At 36.3% G+C, this 17,774-nt stretch overlaps 1 protein-coding gene across 1 annotated transcript in view; it reads left to right on the forward strand.

Annotated features, from left to right (window-relative positions):
* Nucleotides 1–13,417, forward strand: part of atrnl1b (attractin-like 1b) — a 64,648-nt gene extending 51,231 nt beyond the window's left edge. The window contains exons 27-29 of the mRNA XM_044102277.1: nucleotides 7,122–7,229; nucleotides 10,290–10,404; nucleotides 11,974–13,417. Of these exons, the coding sequence (XP_043958212.1) occupies nucleotides 7,122–7,229; nucleotides 10,290–10,404; nucleotides 11,974–12,098 (348 nt within the window). The 3' untranslated portion in view covers nucleotides 12,099–13,417. The remainder of the gene's footprint in view (nucleotides 1–7,121; nucleotides 7,230–10,289; nucleotides 10,405–11,973) is intronic.
* The last annotated feature ends 4,357 nt before the right edge of the window (nucleotides 13,418–17,774 follow it).

Raw genomic sequence — 17,774 nt, forward strand, 5'->3', positions numbered from 1 at the left:
TTTTCAAAGGCTTTATTATTTACTCAATATAGTCTCATCATTGCATCGGTGGAAAATTATTACAAAAGCACGACTTTCAGGATTGCTGTGTACTTTGGGTTGTCTTAATAGAGGACTTGATGTTTCTTTATTGTTAGCTGGATTTCTGGGGCATTCAAAGCCAGAATTGAAATGGCCGACTAGCTTCACTGTGTGGTTTGTCCCCATCCTAAATATTTTGAATACTTGCTGTCCGTTAAATCCCCAGTTCTACTTGATAAGTGTCCTTGCATCTCTGTTAGTATCTGGTGTAGTTCTTAAGTGGTTTTATTTTTAGTTGCCTGGTTTTGTTGTGTCTCTTTGACCGTTTTTTACTTGTGGGAGGCCTCAGGAGTCAATACTTGTGCCTTTTTTATCTTCTCAACTGGGAGTCCTTTTGTTCCTCTTCGCCTTCCATGCTGTCTGGTGGAGTTCATGCTAATTAGATGAAATCAGTTGTTCCCAAATAATCAGGATGATCGTTATGGTATAGAATAACAGGTATTTTGAATGATGTAGAACCAGACACTCGGAATCTGCAATGGAAATGAGTCATTTATTTTAAATCTTATCAATATATTATAAGTTAAACAAATAACTTTTTTTTTGTGGCTGAAATCTATGGGACATTTTTGTATAGTATTCTAGCAAACATCTAAATCCTTTCCAGTCAGAAGAATGGTGTTTATAAAGTGAAAAGATTACTTGGGAATGAATAATTTTGGTCTTAACTGTGTAGGAAAAATAAGAAAATAAAAGCAGCAAAAACAGAAGAAATCTGTTAGTGCACAAATACTTTTTTCCAAACCAACTAGTCTAAACTCTTCACTCCCAGATCTTCAAATCCAGGTATTTTTTGTTATTTCTATATTTAAAGTGAATGGGTTTGCTTTAGCTCAGGCTTGAATGTCCCCCTGAGGTCAATTAGGACTCAAATAAGATCATCTTCCTCCTAATCCTTTTCGGGTGTCAAGTTGGCTCACTCGTTCTTATTTGTCAAGATTAACAGTGCAAAATAATTTAGCACCTTTTTGGATTCTTCAGAAGTTGCCCTTGAAAATGTTTTTGTTTCACTGTTTAGCCCCTCACTTTACATTAAAATTGGGCCCATTAATTAATATTCTGTTCCTGAATTTGATATCTTAGCCCACACAGAACACCTCAGCCTTTCCAGCGTCATATCAGCTTTAGAAAGTGTGGCAGGACACCACTGGATATCTTCATCTGGTTATCTGAAGTCCATTAATCACAGTACGTGTTCAGACTGTACAACAAGCGGCCACACGCAGGGTGTAAATTGCCTCCAACATATTTGCTATGAGGAAAGCAATGGTGTATATACATTTGACTACATGTTTATGTATTGTTTGACTTTAAAGGAGCCAGCCTTTGGGTATAACCGGTGATCTTTGAAAGGGACAGAGTGACCTGCATCGGTGTGAAATGCGCTCAGAGGCGGGATGACACCAACCCCTTCGTACAGTCCAATGAAGGGAACAAAATGTTGTATTCACTCGACAGATAATTCATGCCCTCACTTGCCAAATTAATCAAGTTGCATAGCAATGCGCTGCAAGCCCACCCTTATCAAAACTGTGAATGGCTCCAGCTTGTACTCTAGACAAAATCAGTCTGTCATTGCATAAACGTTAATTGGTTTTACAGAGTTCAGCCTTGCCTTTTGTCATTAACTTAGCATTCATTTCCAGTCTCTCAGGTATTGTGCTGGCCCTTTTTAACCGCTGCTTTCTTGGCACATTTCTGATGGCAGGTGCTAGACTTTGCTCTTGCTCCCATCTTGTGCTTTGCTGGGTTAAAATGAATTCTGCAACATGATAAATAACATTACTGCTATCTGACATTTAGGATGAATGTTGTTGGATTTGAAGCTTTTTGTGCTGGAAACCATAATAAGCCTTGAGCTGTTTTCTTGTTTTGGAACAACCTCGCCAGGCCCCCCCATCCTGCGTTTATCTTTTTTGAAAAGGGCAACATTTTTCATTTTGACCCATTGTGACCCAGCAGCTCAAATCTATCGGTTTTGTATTGCCGGTTTGATGTTTAATGGCAGAGATGTACAACAATTTAACATCGGGCATCAGATATAAAGTTTAAAAAAGGAAAAATCAATCAGGTGATCAATGTCAATTTTATGTGGGTGCTGTTATTTTTTTCACTACCTCCCCGAGGGAAGGTTTTCAGATTGAACAAAGCAGCGCCACTTTCCACTTATTCACCATGTACCAATACATTTCCACGGCACTGAGTGGGGTCTCCGAAATGCTTTAATTCTATTTGTTGGCACGTTAGATTAAGTTAAGCCTTAACATTTAAGATGTAAGCCTTAACTTAAATGGTTTATTTATTTTAAATAAACCAGAATATCATTAAAAATATTTATTTCATTGACTCCTTTTAGAAAGTTAAACTCAAATAGATTCATCACATGAAAAGAGTATATCAAGGGTATTTTCCTGTTATTTGGATGATTTTGACCTGTACTGAATGAAAATCCAACACTCTTCAAATTCTAAAAGCGCATAAGACCAATAAATTATTTTTACTTTAGAAATGTTACGTTAAAGCCTACATAATCACAGAAAAGGTCATTTGATAGTCATTCACACCCCATACATGGAGGGTAATGTATCCCACATTCATCCAAAGCTGAACAGTGTTTCACACTGTTCAGCTTTGTGGTAGTGGGACGTTCGTATTTGGAGTTTTTACTTTTAATACATGGCACAGACTACCTGGGGTCCAGCCCAGCCTCCCTGCTTCCTCTATTTTGATTTTACGAAACGGTCATGGAGAAAGGGCCACAATTTTCTGCGGATGGTTTTCAACAATGTTTCAACTTCTATCCATTAGTTTTAGCCATTTGTTGGTTTTACTTAGCCCTGTCAAAATAAACAATAAATCAATTGGTTGCATGATAAATTAAAACAAACTCAGTAATTTTCATTTGCTTGATTTATTGTTTTTCTCTTTTCTCTCTCTTTGCCAAAAAAGGAAAAGTTGAGACCAAAGCACCAGACTGAAGACCAGTTTTGGTAGAAAGACTATTTTGTCTACAGAGACTTCATTCTATTGTTGTTTCTATTGTTTTGTTTATATATTTTGGTATTTTTAAAAATGTCTTCCTGTTCCAATGTTGAAATGTAAAGTTTATTGATCTTATTGTTCTTACGTTATTATATCATTATTACTATAATATTACTTGAAAATTGTCTCAAAACAACAATGTTATCGTTTATTGCAATAGGTTCTGGGACAATTTGTCGTCTGGCAAAATTTCTTATCTTGATGGGCCTAGTCTTAATATAAAGTAGTTTAGTAAGGAACTGTTCAAATGTACTGTGATGGTCTGAGCAGTCGAAGGAAATTCAAGCACAGGTTTAAATTCAAAAGTGTCTTTGTTTTTTATTGAACCCAAAACAAAGAACATGGGTCAATAATAAACAAATTACAAATTTGGGCCCATAAAAGAGGTCAAAGTAACAAAATTCAACTCAGGCTAACAAACAGACCTACAGAAACAAACAGACCTACTGAAATGAGACAAAAGGGGAAACTTAAATACTGGCTGATCAGGCCACATAGAAGACACAAAGGGGGAAACACACAAAAACCTAACTATAACTAACAAAGGAAAATCCCATTCCCCCCCTCTTGCTGATGAGTAGTGGTGTAAACCAATTTGCAGTTTCAATAGGCTGGCTCCACCCCTTCTCCACCTCTGTTCTCCTGAAGGACTGGAGCAGCCAGCACTGAGGTGACTCAAAAACAAACAAAGGTTAAATCAAGCAGAACACAACAGTGTAAACTAAAATGTGCGCACTTATTCCAGAATACAGTGTTATGCCTTTCCTTAAACCAAATTATTCTGTAAATTAAATCCTAAACTTAAAGAAATCCAAATATAAATGTAATGAGAATGGCTGACCTATTGTGTGATTAAATATTACCGCATTTGTGTGGCTGTAGTTGCAGCCATCACATGTACACAAGTCCTCACCTCTCTTATGTCTCCTTTGGATACAAAAATCACATAGTGCAAGCTTTCTAGTTTCTAAACAAAATATTAACATGGCTGTCTTAGCGCATTTCTGCATAAAACATGGCAACAACCATCTGACCAATCACACCCAAACACACGACACTTTGCACAGAACTCTGTCGAAAAGCTTTGACCCCGGTCTGGTGTCGGGAAGGGGAACTGCGTGCCTCTCTGCGAACAAAATGACACAATCTTCCTCAAGCATCCATAATGAGAGCTAATTTTGTCATTTTGAAGAAATTATGTGAGATCCTTAAGCCATCAGAGGTAATTTCTAAAGTAGTTAGCTGGTTTACATTGAAATATAACACACAGGAGAAATATTTGAAGTTGTGATACTTTTGTTAGCATTTGGATTTCTTATATAACCTTTTAATTTGTCTTTGGGATCAACAAAGTATTTATGAGTTAAAATGTTTCAGTACAGATCTGTATTTTAATGTAATACCATAAATGACTTAAGCTGTCTAACTTATGATTGCTACTGAAGAATTGCAAAGCAAAAAGGGTCATTATAATAGCCTGACTTTGTCTTCTTGCCATTTGTCTTTGATAAACACCTAGACACTGATTCAAGTCGTCACTTTCTCACTTGTTCATTTTTCACTTGTCAACCTCTCTAGACCTCTTAATATTTTTTGCTAATTAACAGACAGACCAATGAATACTAAATTATGCTTTGTGTTAAAGGTTGGGGGTCCAGAGACAAGAATTGTCAGGGTCAGTCCAACCTCAAGGAGAACATTGTGTTCAGGAATGAGACTATAAGACACCTCAGAGCCCAAAAGGCACATTCTTATTAAAATCGATCTATTATTTATAATGAGTGTGGGAAACTCTTCATGAAAAACTTTTTGAGGCAGAAATTTACAACAGAATTCATTATTTCTAAGGAACATCTAAGGTTTGAAATGGTAAATGTAAATCATTTTTAACCTTTTACACCATGCAACATTTATTGATAATACTGACATGTTTGCCATATTATATTTTCAATATTGTCTAGACAGAATCCCCACATTTTTCAGATCAGTCTTTCCTTTTATATAACCTAAAAAAATGTTTAAAGTCAGACTTTTTCAATTTAATTTAGGCACCAGATAATGTTTATGTTGACCTGTTATTTACAGGTCTTTAATTTGAATTGTCTACAGAAAAATAAGTGCAAAAACAAATAACATGTTGCACTTTTCTGTCACAATCCATCCCAGTAGGTGGTGATACTTTGTTTTTTAACCACATTTTCAGATTTTTTTTGGCAAATGATAATATAATATTTATTAATTTTTCGCAAACTTTAATTCAAGGGACCAATATGCATTTTAGGAAAATTCCAACATCTTTGAACATTTTGTTAGCTCTATAGAATAGAGCTAATGAGGTTAAAATTAGGTCTGTGATTAAATCCAATTTGAATGCAATCTGTCATCTGAAACTATGATAAAATGCACATCTGTTTTTGATTATTTGCTTAGAAGAAAAATAGAAGTTCCAGAGTTTCGTTTTTTTGTGCAATTTCACTTAATGCATCTTTGAGATGTAATTGTTTGCTGGTGTTCATTCTAAATGATACGTGGAGAGGTCCAGAAGACGCACCAGTAATGAGAATCATCATAAAAAAAAAACACTAAAGGGTTTTAGTGATCTGAAATACAATCAAATCTTAATGCGCCACACTTAAGCTCATCTCAAACCCAATACCAATCAGTCATGTCCTTGGTGCCTGTTTAGATTGTGATCAGACGGTGCGCTCCTGATGATAGTGTGGCATTAGTTGTTGTACAGTATTGATTAGTAGGGGTGGGAATGCATTTTCTGCTCAATCTAGGCAGCAAATCATGTCTCCATGTGATCCAAATACATAATCACAGTTCTCCTGTAGTTGTTGACTTATTAACCAATCAATTACTACTCAGAGTTTTAGTTTTATATATTGTCTCAGTGTGTTGATGGGGTTAAAAACAGTACATATTTGTTAATGTCCCTTTTGTATTTTAGTAGCTACTAAAGTTTGGGAGTTTGGGGGAAACTCCCAGTTGTTGTACAGTATTAATTATTCAAACTCCAAAGTCAGAATAATTGGTATTGTGAATATTGTGTAAATCCAGGCAATTTTACAATTTCTTTTAAGGCAGAGTTTTGTTGTAAATGTATGTTTTCTATTTTTTTTCTGCTTTTTCATGTGATATTTTCATTTATTTATGTCGCAAATATTTCTCCTGTTGAGGTTTTTGCCACCTTAATTGCACGACTCATTTGAAATCTGTCAAAAAATTTATTCAGATCGAGAATCTGAGAAGGCCTCCAGATTTACTTTTCACTTTGCACGCATGGAAGACAAAGAACGAATGACTGATTATTTTGAACAACACAAAAATAGATGAAGAAAAGTCAGGTACATAGAAGGAAGAGATGTAGGAAGCAAGAGTAGAAGTTAATTAGGAATGGAGGTAGCACACTGGGAACGAAGGAGAGAAAGAAGCAACATAATTAGGATGCAAAAGAGAAAATGAAGGGACAGAAGATGTGAAACAAGAAAGCAATAAAGCTGACAAGGGAGAATGGATGTAGAAAATAAGGAAACAAGGACACTAGAAAAGAAGTAGAGAACACAAGATGGACAGATCCAACTTAAAAAAAAATAAAGTCTGAAAATAGGAATATTTTTTCATCCTCATATTTTAATTTCTTTTGCTTTTCCAGACTGTGTAGGAATCCTTCATTTCTCCTCAAGGAGAAGCAGCTGCCAAGCAAATTAATTTTGTGCATAAATGTTTGTTTTTCTCGTATCCATCTGTTTTACTCTTAAATTCAACAAAACAAACACAAAACAATTAACAGTGATCTTGCTTCGCTAATTGGAAAAGAATGTTTCATCTTTAACTTGAAGCCTTTGGAAAAAAATTGTTAAATGATCATAGTAATGTGCCACTGGTGCTATAATTCTGATGAAGTGTTTGTATTAATGGCACTGAACATGTGTTAAATGTTTAATATCACGTTTACTGTGTTTTGTTCACGTTTCATCTGTTTGTTTCTACAGCAGCTGATGAGAGAGCGCCAGCAGATGGCCAGTCGTCCATTTGCATCCGTCGCCGTTTCGCTGGATGCCAGAGGAGAGCTAACAGAAGTCCTGCAGCCGTTGGTTGACGTGAGTCTAAATCGCACATTTCATGCAACATTTTTATTGTATGCGTTCTTTTTATTTATTTTGATTTACAAAATACAAAATGTAGAAATAGCAACAATATTCTTTCAACTTATACAACCTTGACTTCTTGACTGCTTTTTCTTTTAAAGAGATAGAAAATATGTTATTACTTTAATTCTACATAATGAAAGGCTATTATGATGAAATCATCCAAATAATTTTTTTCCAGTTGTCATGTCAAAAAGAAATCAGTGATGATTTCTTTGAGGTATTCAAACTGCTTCAGTTTTCTTTTTTTTGCTTTGGTTTGCTAAAATTGGTCTCTATTCATTTATTAGAGTCACTTTCTCTCTCATATACTTCTGCTTAGAATTAAACTGTGCTGTCCAGTCAGTCCTGTTTTGTTCATACTTCTCAAACAAATGGGAATGTCTGGCTCCAAGTTCAGCATAGGGCTCCAGGCTGTATGCTATATTGCTTGGTTTAAAGCAAGATGAAGAGATACGTCCCCAAAATAAGATCTGAGGGACCAGTGGTGATTTCTCAGCCTGGTTCGGGCTCTGTGTCACCTGCTCCTGCAAGAAACAAAATCACTGTGGCAACCTGCAAAGAGGCAACTCATTAGCGCCGAGCATTCTGCTGAGTGGTACTCACACAGCATTATGGTGTTTTGAAGGGCAATGTAAAGCAAAAAAGAGGAGGAAAAACAATGCTTTTCGGCTCTGTGAGTGCATCGTGCCGTCTGCATCAGAACGCTGCTAGAAACAGCCCGTTTTTTCTTGATTAAAGTGTAGTTTTAATTGCATACTTGTCACTCTAATGTAGGTCTGTATGGACAGTATAGGGTTTTTGACGTTTTAGTCAGATATTTTAGATAGGAGCAAACTCTTGGGAATTCATGCTCTTGTTTTTGTTAGATTTTTGCTTTGTATTTATCTTAGTAAAAAAAAAAAGTCGTCCACGCTTTCTTGGTGTGGCGTACCTCATGGCTCTGTTTTATGAACATACAGGTTTATGTCTTACATACTCCCACTTGGTCAAATGTTCGGAGAGTTTTACATGCTACTGGAGGATCAAAATTATTTTTTGATCCACTGATATGTGGACACAGACAATTCTGATTCCATTAAAGTTGAAGTATTGATCCCATAACTCTCACAAAACCTTTGAGCTAAAATGTTTTTGTCTTTTAGAAATCTATTTAGAAGTTGAACATTTACACGTTTTTAAATATTCAATTGCACTTTTGGATGACTTACAGATAAATTAGATGATTGATGATCTGGAGGGGAACTCTCAAAACAACCTAATTCTGCCCTGTGCCAGCTAATAAGTCAACATCTGCTTCCACTTAACTGTGGCAAATATTTTTTGATGACACAGAGGACACTGGCTTTTATTTTGCCGGCTCTATTTCTGCTTTAACTACTAAATTTTAGAGTGCTTCTTCAAATGAATTTGTGTAGAAAACACAATCAAGAGAAGTTGTCTCACCATGTTAGTTTCTGACTTACTGAAACATTTAGGTCCAGTATGACTGAACCATAAGCGCTATTCTCTCCATATTTGTCACCAGCGTCTCTACTTTTCCAACCGGTTTGAGACGATCGCAGCATCCTTTTTGCCCATTTTTTTCCAATTGCTTGGCTTAAACCTCCAAGTTGGCTTCGCTTTTAGTGACCAAGATGTCAGCAGCTGCTGGACAGAGAGACTCAGGCCTGCATACTGCAGACCAAAATGGCAGGCACTCGACATATGGAACCAGTAATGAACAGCTAGTTTGATTGATGAGACCTGTCAGTCCTGGAAAGAGAGCTCATCCTGACTGTTTAGTTGTTTGTTTGCATGTATTAGCATGTTTGTGCTTGTGTGTTTATGAGCTCTGGAGTTATGAATGACCATGTTACAAATGCAAAATATCTAAATAGGCTTTGAATAATCTTAGAATTCCAACTAACCAAAAATATTTGACACATTGGTGGTAGAAGGTAGATTGGTTGTATAACTAAAAGGAAACTGATTTAAATTTAAAACTTCATATTTTTACAATACTAAATAGCTCTACAGTTGTTGATCCTCAAAATCCTACTGGATTTACACTAACGGGTTTTTTTTAGCTTTACAAATATATGTGCAACGCAGTAATGATCTGTTAAATATCAAAATGATTAAAGATCAACATTTAGAATTTTGCAGTGTAAGAACACAAAAACAAATTTAAAAAAAAAACATGCAGTTTGTCTGAGATCATGGCATTTAAAATTGTCTGATGGATTCAAAAGTGCAATGTGTCTTTTACTAGAAATTAAACAAGACAAGAATTCAGTTATAGTAATAATTTCAGTTTTTTTTAGCTTTTGTTCTCAACTTTTATCTATAGATTGTCTAAAGATCTGGATTTCAACGCAAATTTCACAAGAATCTTCTTAAAAATATCAGTACTCATAGCCACTTAAAAGTTATTTTCACTCTGACTTTGCTGTTTCTACTTTAAACACCACCACGCAGAGAAAGGAGAAAAAAAATGCGTTCTTATTCAGAGACACGTTGTTTCTCAACAATTTCTGTCCTTTCATCCAAAACATGCTGTGAAACCCTTGACATTCATTATCAGGATGACATGTTTTTCACGCTTGATACGAGCAGTTCTGGCCATTACGTCTGAGGGGTAGGTCATCGCTTCGGCACTCTGGCTGTCTGACAGGGACACAAGTGTTTCTGTTGTGTGACCAATCAAACCATTTGTCTCAGGAGGAGGGCGTCTTGACTTAAGTGCAGCAGCTCCATCAGATGACATGAGTGACTTTTGGTCAGCTGGTTCCTTTAAAAAAATAAATAAAGCATCACTTGAACCAGAGCAGAAAGTAACATTGATTTCAGCTTAGTTGGTAAAGCAAGGGTGTATTATTCAGCAGAGAAAGCTGTTTGTTAATGCTGTCTGTCGAGAACAAAAATACTACTCTTTTTTTTTTTTACCCATATTATCATATTTAGAAGAACAAAATCTTGATTAGTACTAAAATTCTGTTAATTTGTGTTTTTTCTTTTGTTGTTTTTAAGGGTGCGCCTAAACCAGTTGCAATGGAGCCATGTTTTGGAGGGAAGGCTGCGGTGCTAACTGTCCTCATGCGTCTCCCGTCTGGACTTTCTGACCTGCCTCCACCTGGACAGTCAGGTAAGCAACAAACTCTGACATGTGAATCACATTTCTCTGAAATCGGTTACATAAGTCCCAAAGAATGCGGTCTGAATTAAGACCACAATCATATTCATCACAGTGGATCATTATCCAACATAGAGAAGTTAAATGTGTTACACGTGCTACACCTATTGCACTAATTATCAAACTTTTGACAAGCAAACTGGGCGATGAGTGCAGCCTGAAGCAACATCGTTTTACTTTTTAATTGAGGCACTAATAAATGAATTATGAGATATTTCCTGCCAGAGAGGGAGAGGGGGGGAGGATTTACTTGGAAGATTGGTCAAGCTTTTCATTTGTTCTTGCCAAATGGATATTGTTGACCAGATGCTGGAGTCATCTGAGTAAAAACAAAAACATTACCACTCAGTTATAAAGGATGCCCGATGAGAAAACACATTCTTAAATTGTAGATGACCTCACTGACAGAGTAAATATTAGATTGTCAGTACTCAAATTATGTTTTATTTCATTTCTTGCTCTAATTTGCTTGTCAGCATTGCTGCAGTGCATCTTGTCAGGCTTGGCAGCAGTCGTCAAATGTCCCCTCATATAAAAAAAGCTGCTTTATCCTTTGCCCATCATTGACTGTTTTTGCGTAAATCTTTTTTGCGGAGCCTTTTATCTTAGATGAAATTTGATGTCAGCTTACCCTTTACAAATGAGATATGTAACAAAAGTAATTATTTTGCTAAATTTGCCATATTTCTTTCCCTTTGTAAAACTGATTGCCAAACCAATTAAAAAAACATCTTGATGATGAAGCTGATAAAACACTAGAAAACAGTTAAAATAACATTACCAGTGAATAAAAGAGGATAGGAAAATAGGAAATGATTATTAATTGATCTATTAATTGAGAAGTAAGTTGGTGTGAATATGCTGTCATATGAAAGACTGCTGATTTGGCAGTTAGTCAAGGAGCCAAAGCTCATCTCAGATATCCAAGCATATTGTTGGAATGTTGAGTGGAAGGACAAAGTCTGGTAGAAAAAGGTGAACTGTTGCTTTTTGGTCCAAAGCAGGAGTCTGCAACCTTCTACACTGGCTCTTAATAATTTGGCAAGCTTTGCAGGACCAACATTTTTTTAATTACACATATAACAAATACAGTTTTTAGTTTTTTTGTATGAAATAAATTCTGCATTATTTTTCCACAACCAAATGAAACAAATGTCACTAACACAGCTCTGGAAAAAATTAACAATACAGAAAAACAGGATTTTTTTCCTCTGTGTACCAAATTAATCCTTCATATAGTGAACACATCATAAGAGAAACTAACAAGTTTGAAGACAGCAAGTTTTACAGTCAGTAGAGGAAATGTCAAACCAGCAAATGTATACTTATGGATAGCTCTATTGTTGTATTCAAATTGAGGACCATTTTATAAGTTGCAAATTAAATTTCTTCTCTGACCAAATAAACAAAATCACACTGTCCTTTTCCATTTATTTGGGTTTTCTTCAGTTGCACATGATCAGTATAAATACATTTCTTTCTATCTAACCTCATACGTCTCTCTGTTGTCCTTTACTACAGGACTGATTGTCGGCAGTGCGTTGGTAGACATCTCACAACAGAAGCCATCAGATTTCAAGGACAAGTCCCAAGCTTTAAAGAACCGAAAAACCCTTCCTCCAGCTCACCAAGGAACCTGCGTCTGACTCCATCCGGCGGTTTCGTTTCTGACCGACCGCCATGTCATTCCAGCATGTTTCAGGTCTCACAACTGGAAGCCTTTCCACAGACTTGACCTGCTTAAGTGACTTGTAGGAGATTTATTTTGGCTGCTAACATTCACCACTACAGCTCCCACTTTGCGCGAGCGCAGTCCCTCATTTACGAATATGCCGACATCAGAAATCCATGGCAGCGACTGATCCAGGCCAGGCTTCAGTTTCTTCACTTTCGCTTGGACAGCTCAGTCTACATTTAACAAACATCTGTCAGGTTTTCCACAAATTATGGCAGATCCACACTCATTGAAGTACGATTGATGAAGGTTTCTTATTTGCAAAGCATGAAGGAAATGTAAATGCGCATTTGGGAATGTCACAAGCTGACCAAATTTCCTCATATGATCAACAACGGTTGCTAGATGTCCAATATGTGCACCCTGTATAATTTTTCACTTTTCTTTTGCGCACCAGTAAGTGGTACATTTGGGTGCCAAATCATTCAAATTTCCCTGGTTTGTCTTTTTTTGTTGTAAAGAATTTAGACTTGAAAAGGTCTCAACTTAACAACCCATAATTATATTGCAAACCATGACAACTTGAGCATTTTCTGCAATTTCTAAGCATAATTGTTCGTTTGCATAACACTCCTCCATCCAGCAAAAGCAAAAGTCTGTATTTTCTGTGGGATACATGAACTAATGCTGCAGAGGAGAGAGTCCCTTCTTGTGACATGCCGGGTGAAGACGTGAAGGAGCCACGAACAAATCATTCGTCATTGAATTATGGCATGAAAATCTAGAACAAGTTGGATGCATTTTATTTGGAAAAAATGTAGTTATGTTCTTTTTTTCTCGGTGTAGTCACTGTTCAATAAACAGAAAAAACACTGAAGTTACTGTAGTTTGTAATAAAAAGATTTGGACGTTTGGACGCTGTTGAACGGAGATTGGGATGGTGGAGATTACAAGAGGCTTTCTCCAGAGAAGTCCTGCTCTTCTAGCTGTTTACTAGTTTGTTTTGTAAGTTTTATATGAAAAAAAAAGCTATAACTTTATTTCACCTTTTAAGTACAATGAGTTGTGCTAATAAGAATGCCTTTGCTCTTCATGAGCTCAAATGGGAGCATGAAAGTCTGAAGGAGTTTCACATCTGTACAGTGTCTCGTTGGAACAAATGTGCGTCTTCTTGCGCAATTGTTTTTTTTTTTTTGTCAGGTTTTCATGAAACTGGTGAAAATCTTTTGTCAATTTCAGGCCTTGTCACCTGATACTATTATATCTATAATAAATTATCGGTTTGCTACACTTGTGAGGAGCTTTTCTGTTACTATGTTTTTGTATTTAACAGATTCATGTTTTCTTGCACATTCTCGTTGACTTTAAACCACTTGTTCTAATGTCAGCCCCTTTTTTTTCTATTTGTGCATCTTTATAAACTGGGCATTGTCCTGCTTTGTGTCGCAAAACTCATGATGAGTTTCATGATGCCAGCTAATGTGTTTTTTCTTATTTTTATTTTGTGTTTGTAGAGTAATCCTTTAACCGTGTCTTTGCACAGGAATCAGGCTCATGCTGTTCTGTGAAACAGATGACAAACTTGCATATCAGTCATCGTCAGTGTATTGGAAAGATGGACAACATGCCATAAAATTAAAAGAAGAAATATCAGAACAAAAAAAAAACTTTTTGCAGCCAACTTTCTTCCATCTCTCACATTGTGTTGAAGTTAAATATTTTTTATGTTGTTGTCATATTTAGTTTTGACAGTAGACTAGGAAATATTTACTGTCGATGTAAAAACAGTAGAGTAAAAATACTGCAGGGTGTTCTTATAAATGTAAAATATTGTCACTCCCACAGGCATCGCCGTTCTGTTTGCGCTGCAATGCCTTCTGGGTAATTGACAACTGCTAGGTTATGTAGCAATGCTAGCCAGGTCCAGCCCAGACATTAATGAGTAACTTTAAGCCTTTTAAATTGGAACCGGAGCACGTTGAAATCGATAGTAATGCAGAAATTACAAGGGGTATTGAAGATGAGGCCGACCAAACGGAGGAAGGGGAAAGAGTTGAGCAAAGAAGTTGTTTGTGCTGCTGCCAGCTTCAGCTTCATAAATGAAACAATGAATGACATGTTCCTGTGGTTGGAGTCGGACACTGGTAAGACGTTCTCTGTGTCAGGTTCTGTGTTGCACCTGTTTAGGGTCTGGTCTCCGGTCCATTGTCGGGTCTGTGATTTCACATTAGGTACCGGTGGTTGGAGCAATTAGCTTTGTTATCATTTAAAAGATCTGCCAGTGTTGCCTGTCTGATGTTTTTCCCAGTTTGTTGCTCGCTAGCTGGGACAGTTTAGGCACTTTGAGGATAAAATCTGTCAGCACCAAATGTTCGCCATTTGGTTTTACCTTGGGAGGTAAAGACTACCTGTTAGCTCCTTCATCAATTTTGCTCTTACAAATGAGTCAAGTTTTCCGGAGAGAAATGTTTAAGGCACAAATGTGTGGTCATTCAGCAATTGTGTTCTTCCATTGGCTTTTTCCAATTGCTCTCTTTTTTCATGTGGGAAGCAATGAAGACTCACTTTACTATTTATTTGTTTGTTTTGAAATTACAAGCCAATAGAGATGCAGTGTGGATTTGTCTAAATTTATAGCAGTCAAACGCAATATTACATATATATATAAAAATGGTAACCTTCCTGTGTTTCCACTACAGCAAACCCTAACCTCTCCATCAACTCAGCAGGCACTACTGCTGCCCAAATCTCACAAAATAACTTATAAAATTCAAGACTTAACCTTTAGGTATTGCTGTATATTCAAGTAAAATAATAATTACCCTAGACATACTTTTTACTGTATTTAACACGTAGGGTGTTTTGCTTTCCCCCTTGAACTTTTTCATATTTTGTTACTTTGCAGTTGGTGGCAAGGATGTATCGTATATTTTACCTTTTATCAGCTTGGTTCTTTCAGTGTTTATTTTGAAGTAAAAATGCATTGCATTCGTCTTTTCCAAGCTCAAAGTGATGTTAAGAGGTTTGTCCTTCATTGTATTAACTCCCTATAGATTGTTCATGCTCTATTTCATTTCCAGTGTCATTGCTGTGTGTTTGAGCAAGGATGTAGGCAGTTGGCCAAAGTGCTACTTTAAGGAATCTTCACTTATTCTGTACCCATTAACTGCAGCCGCTCTTGGAGAAAAAAACTTCTAGTGGCCTACAGAAGCGTTCAGTACCAGCAGGAGATCCTTAAATGATAGTGGACACCATATACAGACGATATCAAAAACATGACTATGGAGTATTAACTTCACAATGGGTTCGGTCTATGTATTTAGTAAACTTTGTTATCTTTGACTCTCATGTAAACGGTTTCCTTTTAAATCATCTGGACTGACCTTGAAAGCATAGAAATATGATTTGTGGGAAGCAAATTCCATCAGGGAACCTGCAACAAACATCAGTAAGAGACTAAAAGGTTTAGAAGCTACCCAAGTAGAGGTAGTATTTTTATTTTTTTCATTTAGGTTTAGGAACATCAGCTTATTAAGCCAGCACAGGAATGTCTAGCCATCATACTGTTCAGGAAGGAAACATGTTCTGGTGTGAAACGTGTATATTAATCCCCAAATTAAAGCAAAAAACCTTATGAAGATGTGGACTGAATGTGGTAACACTGTCTAAACAGTATAAAAGCCATGAACCAACATAAGTTGTCTGGCTGATTGGGCCAAATCTGCAGCAAACTGTTGTCAGAAAAAATATTAGACCCAGTTCACACATTTTTAAAGGTAATACCATAGATGAAGAAATGCATGTAAATTTTGATTTTGAAAAAAGAAAATAATTTTTTTTTTTGGGATTTATGAAAATATGTTTGTAGTCCCAACTGAGTTATAGTGGGAACAGTAACATGAAATGGTCGGTAAACAGTATCAGCAGAGGGGTGTTTATGTAACTCAGCATTTGAGTTATTTCTTCAAAAGCTACTTTATTTTTAATTGCTTATTAATAAAATATTGCCATGTGGCCAGTATTTAAACTGGTAATTTAATAATTGAGGATGTTTTTTCCTAGAACTACTTTACTTTGCTGATTTCTAGGTAACGTAATCAAAGTTCAAATCAGTGCCCACAGGACATTTCTAAACTTTTGCATATTTTAATTAAATTATTGCTCTTTTTCTTTGCTTTGGGCAAAATTATTGTGCTTCTGCAGTTGAATGTTTTAAATATCCTTTTTTTTTTTTTTTTTTTCAAAAAGAATCTCACTTTTTGTTTTAACCATTTTAGGAACTAATAATAATCTATACTGTCAAGATAAAAACAGATTCATAAGGTTGTTATCTGCAGTCTTAAATTGGTTGTCTTTATCCATCTATTCCAGCACTTAAAAAAATATTTGTTCCTCTAAAATCCCAATTTAATCCAATCAAGAAGCCATTATTTCTTATCTCTGTCCATGGGACAAATTTGAAAAGATGTGAAGCAAAGTATCTTGACGTAACTCATGGTTGTTTACTGTGAAAAGTCAGACACACACTGACATTTGGACACAATAAAACCCCCCCAAAAGTAATAAAATGAAATTGCCTCTGCTCTCCTGGATAATAGAAAAGGTTGAAATCCACAGAGAAGTTCTGGCTGGCTGAAAAATGGTGCAGGAGAGGTCAGTAATTAGATATGAGGTGCAGCGGCTGTAATTGTGTTGTTTTATCAAGATCCACTTTAACCCATGCCAAGGGTGAGCTTGCAGACGGTGAAGACTTGCAGTGGTTTTATGGGTGTGGAAGGGTTGAAACCTACCGAGCTCAGAGCTTATTGGCAGGGGAACAATAAATCTGGAGAGCAATAATATTTACAATGGGCTTAATGTCAGCTGATTGTCTCAAGGCATCAATCACCTGAAGAAAGACAACATTAATTGGAATTTGATGTGTTGAAGTTATTAGAGAATCAATTTTAATTTAGAAACTAAGATAAAAACTATAAATTATTAGCCTAGTAGCTAATAATTTAATTCCATTAATAATGTGGCTGGTTTACGATGTCAAAAATGTGCAAAAAAACAGCATAAAGGTATAATCTTATATAATTTTTGGTGTTTGAAGTTACAGAAATGCACAGCGCCTTGCACCTTTTTCAAATTACAACCACAAACTTCTGGGTAATTTACTGGAATTTAATGTCGGACCAACACAAAGTATCATATAACAGTGAAGTGGAAAAAAACTGCTACCAGACTTAAAACGATTACTAATAAAAATCTTAAACGTATGTTGTCTATTTTATAGTCTTGCTCCTGCAGCCCCCAGACAATCCGCTGTATAAAAGCAATCAATTACAGTTACTATCCTGCAGTTTTGTGTGCTTAATGTAAAACGTACCGAGTACTTTATTCTTTCCTTCAGCATCTGATAAAATGGACAGAGTGTTTCTTTCTGGTGCAGAACATGAGGTGGACATTTTGGTCCTTCTGTTTCTGCGAGACGTCCAATAAATCTTTGGCTTTCTCTCTAGATCGTACATTCCATCACTGTTCCCAAAACAGGTGACAGTACACATCGCCCTCCCCATTCAGGGACGAGTCTGTCCTCTGCAGGTTACGTCCTTGTCTGCTTCTGTCACTCCTCACGGGGACTGATATGATCTAAGTGGCAATA

This window comes from Gambusia affinis, linkage group LG20 (genome assembly GCF_019740435.1).
Source record: "Gambusia affinis linkage group LG20, SWU_Gaff_1.0, whole genome shotgun sequence".
Lineage (NCBI taxonomy): Eukaryota > Metazoa > Chordata > Actinopteri > Cyprinodontiformes > Poeciliidae > Gambusia > Gambusia affinis.